The sequence below is a fragment of the Dreissena polymorpha genome, chromosome 16 (assembly GCF_020536995.1).
Source record: "Dreissena polymorpha isolate Duluth1 chromosome 16, UMN_Dpol_1.0, whole genome shotgun sequence".
In the NCBI taxonomy this organism is placed as follows: domain Eukaryota; kingdom Metazoa; phylum Mollusca; class Bivalvia; order Myida; family Dreissenidae; genus Dreissena; species Dreissena polymorpha.
Window position 1 is genome coordinate 11141127 of NC_068370.1, and position 6671 is coordinate 11147797.

Genomic DNA, 6671 nt, shown 5'->3' on the forward strand with positions numbered 1-6671 from the left:
TAAACCATAAATGGTAAATAGATGCAATATCTCCACATTAACGAAGTAGAGATTTGATAATGTTTTTACTTACTGCACGCGATTTGATCCTTAAGCGCGTATGAATTACTTTGAGAAAACGTTTACCTATATAAAAAGTACGATGGTGTTTAACGCGTTTTTTGTTAAAGATTTTATTTAAATGTAATCAACGATTCGATTATGCGTAAGTCATTCGCATTCAGGAGATTATATCAAGTAGCAGCTCTGACATGTTGAAGTAGGTTAATTTTGAAGTTCATAAAAATGTGTATGTTTCGTCAATCATGAAGCTGATCAAAGCTTATTTCTATTTGCGCTTCGTTAGAGATACTTATTTGGATAAAATAATAATAAATAATTATAATTATTATAGAACAAGTTAATAATAATAAAAATAGAAGGACAAAAAAAATAGTTAAGTATAATAATAATAATCAGCATCATACTGATAATAATAATAATAATTATAAAAGTCATCATAATAAAAAAAAAATACTACTACTACTACTACTACTACTACTACTACTTCTACTACTACTACTACTACTACTACTACTACTACTACTACTACTACTAATAATAATAATAAATATTATTATTATTATTATTATTATTATTATTATGTTGTTGTTGTTGTTGTTGATGTTGATGATGATGATGTTGTTGTTGTTGTTGTTGTTGTTGATGATGATGATGATGATGATGATGATGATGATGATGATGATGATGATGATGATGATGATGATGATGAACTACTAAACATTTCACATTCTATGTATGGGATAAAATAAATTTATGTACCGCCTTTATATTTAAGTTAATGGTTAAAATACACCTCGCATTACTGTTTTTTGTTTGTGATACAATCTCACACTGAGAGCCAAATACCTTAAAAATATAGAAAACATATTCAAGCGTATCACCATTTCTTAACTAGAGGCGAAATACAACATACTTTAAATTTGCCAGTCTTCGTTGTTAAATATAACGTATATGTGTGATTTGAGAAGAATTTGGAGCTGTTTGTACAAGTAAATTGATCTTCCAAGAAATGGTCACTGAAAGACCCACCTGCAAACATACTGATTGAGGCTTCTATCACGCGGGCAATTGTCAAAACAAACACATTCATCTTGCAGAGTCTATAAGCGCTATGTGTTGCTGTTTCAGTTTCAGCATACCGCATCTGCGACTAGGAATCAGGCGATATATATGTATATGTCGCATTTCATTTACTTTCAGTACCACTGTTTATCATGACAAATACACATATACGTAATGATGACAGCAATTGTTACCAAATTGAACGCAAATGCAACCAAATTCATGCAACTTCTTAATTTAGTTGCTTTAGCGATATTTAAAAAAAATACCGACAAGTAGAATGTACATTTTGACATTCGTTATTGCAATGGAAAAGCCATGTTTGCTTATTAAAGATTGTATAAGAAGGTTTATTTATTTTACCCACCATTGTTGTAATTCTCAATTTAAATAGTATTTTGTATAAATATGCATATGTTGGGTTTATACACATTTTACCGTTAACTTACGACACAAAAAGCTCATGAAACAATAATAACATAGTTCCTTGTTCTTATTTAAATTGAAATATGATGTCGTAAACTTCAATTGATGTTCCGGATAGGTTTTATGAATGTCATGCTGTGAGTGCGTCCTGAATGAATTACCTTTACCCTAACAACTATTTATTTAACATATTCGAGAGGCGCCTAGGTTGTATTTGATCATAATAGGTATACACACCCCGACACTGCCGTGTCAAAAACCCGTTTAGATTGCTCTAACTCTATCTGGGCAATACATAATATTGGAGTTACAACATTTTATATTCGTCATTAATAGCATGTTGCGTGTAAAATGTGTGCTTCAGTGGACGGGGAAGATGGACTTAACATACGTCTATATTCAAATTCAAAATGGGTCAAAGGCAATTGGATATTCTTTTTTATTGGGCTCCATCAACACAATTCGGGATAATATTTGACACAAGCACTAATATATCAACGCTAGTTTTCATATGCCAAAGATTAGACATCTTTGAAATGTGGCCACACCGGGCGTGAACAGAAAAATCAATCATATGCTCGTCACAATTTATCCACCAAACACAATTTAGATTTCGCCTTTAAAGACATATCCAAATGAACTGTTTATAAAATTATCATAAACAAACATGGGAAGCTGAACGAAGAAAACAATCCAAATGTCCTCAGCTTAGTATGGCGCAAATAAAGAAGATGAGGGTTGTATCATGACAGTTATACATTAAGGTTAGTGGTGGAAGATGGAACACAAGTTGTTACTTCTGATGAGGCGATTTTTTATACTTCGGTGGTTCGTATGGGCGCAGCAAAGTATTCTTTCTGATAAAATCGAAACAATTAAAAGCGATAAAATTAAGTGAGCTAAGCCCGACTCTTTCGCGAAGCGTTTCATGACATGGGCTGGTGTCTCTAATAAAGGAACAACCGAGATTCGCTTTATCATCAAAGTAATTATGTAAATAAGTTAATTGCTAGTTCTATATCAACAAGGTATTAAAACTTTTTTTTTCAAACTTACGTTTTGAAACTGTTTTAATACGGTATGAAATCAATTGTGTCCCGTCAGCTTTATTGACCATGAACGAATTATGCCGAGTCTATTAGGCCATCCTTAAAAATATGTTTGTTTGGCATAACCCGACCCAGGTAAATTTGGGTTGGTAGGTAGGTAGGGATTTTATTTTTTTTTAGTATTTTTTTTTTTGACATTGAACTCCGACATATACCAAACTGAAAGGTAATTATCAAATAAAGCTCTAAGTCTTTTGCCTCATGAAAGGAAATTGGTAAAGATTTTTCTGCACCGTCCGTATCACCGCACGTGTATTTGTAAGTCTATTTTTTCTATAAAGAACATCGAAAATATAATATAATCGACGATAAATACTTAATCCGAAAACGACATTCCGAAAAATTGTACGCATTTTGCACATGAAATAAAATGTGCATATCGTTTAAATGAAAATGAAAACAAGTAACCTAGCAAATACGTAGAGTCAATTGACATTGTCACAGGTTCAAAGAAAATCATAATCAATCATGCCAATTCTCTTGAAAATGGTCTTGTATCTTGAACACAGAATATGTCACAATTTTGATCTTTGAAATGTTTACATATTTGAAGTATTTAATTCTTACACTGTATGCGTCTTCAATTTAATTATAATAGTTTAAGGGAACACATTCACAAAAAGCATCGCCCAATCAACTATAGTAATATGTACGAGAAAGTGCGATTCGAATGCAATAAGGAGGATCTCCTTAAAAGTAACAGAAGCAACAAACAGATACAAACAATAAACACACACATAATGGAACTGACTACACTATTTGTTACACCAGAAAGGATAAACATTAAAAAGATAAATGATTTCGCTAATAGTCATGAAGATTTTTGGAGCGCAATATCGATTAAAATTTGAACTTATTTATACAAAATTATAGTTTGCAACTAATGTTTTTACCAGTATTTGCAGCATTGAAACGTAAAAAACAATTATTGCCAGATATTTGTATTGTTTGCATGAATCGACACCAGGAATTTGATAAAATGTTCTGTTTCGCTTGAATATTAATTGTGATAACGTTATAGTCCATAGTAAATAGTAAATACTTAGCATATTTTATTTGTTTCAGACCCAATTATTTGTTACGGTGTCCGGTTGGAAACAGCGATGGAAAATGAATGAAAACGGAAACTGCTAAGAACACACATGCCCAATGTGTCGTGTCATTAATTTGTTAATTTTGCACTATGAACATCTCTCATCCATATCTCAATATGCACGGAACGACCACAACTTCGAGGGCTTGTAAATGTCGAATGACCGCCCGTGGTTTATTGTTATGTTTTTTTACACTGATTGTTGTGTGTTTCCTGTTCCTTTTATTTGAATCATCTATTTTATTTTATACTCTTAACGCAATATCAAAAACAAGACAGTCAGACACGACAAATGTATCAAATCATGCGTTTTACTTCAACTTTACAAACTCAACCGTATTTAAAGCAATCGGACCGTTCCAATTATCAACTACCGCGAACAGTGACTTACGATTCGAAAAGAAGCAAAATGTTCGTTTCGACCTTGAAGCGGATATACTTAAAACAACCATAGCTTCCAGCCAGCCACATCTGCCACTTAATGTAACCACTTACAAAAAAGATGCATTTGTTGATCTGAATTTAACACGAACCGAATCAACCACTAATGGCACGACACGTAATTCCACAGAGCGCCAGAGTGAATGCAATAATTGTTTTAAACATGATTTTGAATATGTTATTCAGAACGACCACATCTGCGACACATTGGACACAAGCGAACACTTAGATCTTCTGATATTCGTTACCACTGTGCATCATAATGTCTTAAATCGACAGACGATACGGCGGACGTGGTTGTCATACACTAATAACAATACTGCAAATGCAAGGCACGTTTTCCTGTTAGGAAAAACAGCAGAAAACAGTTTACAAGAATCTGTGATGAGGGAAAATGAAATATATCACGATATCGTTCAGGAGACCTTTATAGACAGTTACAATAATCTAACATATAAAACCATCATGGGATTTAAATGGGCCGCCACAAAATGTTCTAATGTAAAATTTGTTATGAAAACAGATGACGACATGTGGGTCAATGTTCCTTCGATAATAAAAATGTTGTCGGGAACCGGTATGGCAAACTATTTACAAACAGGGCTGACCGGCTATTGTCACCAAAAAGCATCACCGATCAGAGATACACGTTCTAAATGGTACGCCTCCTTCAGTTCTTATCCGGAGGAGTTTTTTCCAGGCTTTTGTTCAGGGACTGGATACATGACCAGCATTAAAGTAGTGTCTGATATTTACCATGTTTCTCCGCAAGTGCCTTTCTTCCATTTGGAAGACGTCTACGTTTCATTGTGCGTTCGGCGACTCGGATATTTGTTAAAACAAACTTCAGGTTTCCTCGCAGGGCCCAGCAATATATGTGATTACAAAAAGGATAACGTCTTAACAGTTCATCAAGTTACACCTTCGAAGTTGATTGAGATATGGAAACAGGTTTGCAATCCTGCTTGATTGTTAACCCTTATGAGTCAAAAACAGCAAAAATGTGCATAAATATCGTTATAAAATCACTGTAGTTTTTTACGTATGTGCTATTCAGAAAACTGAAGTGAGGAATAAGTTTGAACATACTTTTTCTACGATAATAAGTAGAAATTGCTCTAAAAAATGGATGAATATGATTCTTATTTTTGAAGTGTTCTGTAACTTGATTAACCCATACACTCTTCATGAAATATTATTTCTAAAGCAATATTTTAAATATTGTTCCCATGTATTTGAAAATGAGCTGCATATACTTGTTCTGTCATGGAGTAGTGGAAGGCGTGTCCGTCTATCCACCGGAGGATCATAGCTTTGATCCCAATTGTGGGATTTTCCTTCGATACCCTACCAAAAATACACAAATCACTGGTTATACACGGCAACCGGTCTCGAGAACATTTTAATCAGTCTTAGACTTGTGATTCACTTGCGCTATAATAAATTAGTTTAAAATGAATATGACTTTTAAATGGTTAATCACCCACGTGAAACCATTTCATCTACTTACTGGTTATTATAAACAATTTGAATACAATTATATTTTTAAAAACCTGTTTTTAATGTAACCATATTTTATAATTTTTGCATGATGTGGATTTTTAGTAATATTTTAAGGTAAAAGTGTGAGTTTTGTTTGATGAATTTATAGTTTAGTTTATTTTTACTTTAATTACGTATATTCACAGTCAATACCATTTGTTTGATGGATAATGTTGACAATTTATAACTCGATTGTTTTTATAAATTTTTTAATTTAAGCATAACAGCTTAGTACAACAATAATAATATACGTGTTCTTCCACGTTCTACATACCGTTAAAACGTCTGTACCAAAAGTAACAGTTACACAACAGCAAATATATTGAGGTAAACCACAAGTGAAAAGGTGAAAGTAAACGTGTTAATAAGGTGGATTTGTTAGCAGTGTCATTATTGCTAATTGTTTAACATGAAACTTGTGTCATTTTGTTTTGAAAATCTATATTCATAACTCACTGGTATTGCTGACTACACTTAACCCGACGCACACATAAGAATAAGACATTTCACCAGTGGGTCTATAAATACATGATATAACCTCGAGTTTTTCGTTGACCCTATTTCTCAAGAACAAGCACTTGGCATTGATCTGAATAAGATAATGTTGGTTATTGTTTCAATTGATATGTTTCCGTATTTAAAGCGGTTGATATAGATTAAAGAAATGCTTAACTAAAATACGGTAATCGTGCCCGTATATACGTGAAACAAAGTCATAAACGCAGCCAAGTAAGAAGAGTAAATTTATGTCAAGCTTGTATTATATTCAGAAGACGTCATCCGGAAATCTATTTTCGTTAGAGAACCCATCTTATATAAAGGTATATACTACGCTGTTCCATGTCTTCCATCAACAGGTGTTTCTTTCAAATAATAACGACCGATACGTTATGTGATTTCGATAGAATGTTAATTGCTTTAACAGGGTATGTTAC

At 33.0% G+C, this 6671-nt stretch overlaps 1 protein-coding gene across 1 annotated transcript in view; it reads left to right on the top strand.

Moving 5' to 3' along the window:
- Positions 1-6273, top strand: part of LOC127862967 (beta-1,3-galactosyltransferase 1-like) — a 91089-nt gene extending 84816 nt beyond the window's left edge. Inside the window, exon 2 of the mRNA XM_052402244.1 lies at positions 3726-6273. Coding sequence (XP_052258204.1) covers positions 3844-5163 — 1320 coding nt within the window. The 5' untranslated portion in view covers positions 3726-3843 and the 3' untranslated portion in view covers positions 5164-6273. The remainder of the gene's footprint in view (positions 1-3725) is intronic.
- Positions 6274-6671: the final 398 nt, after the last annotated feature.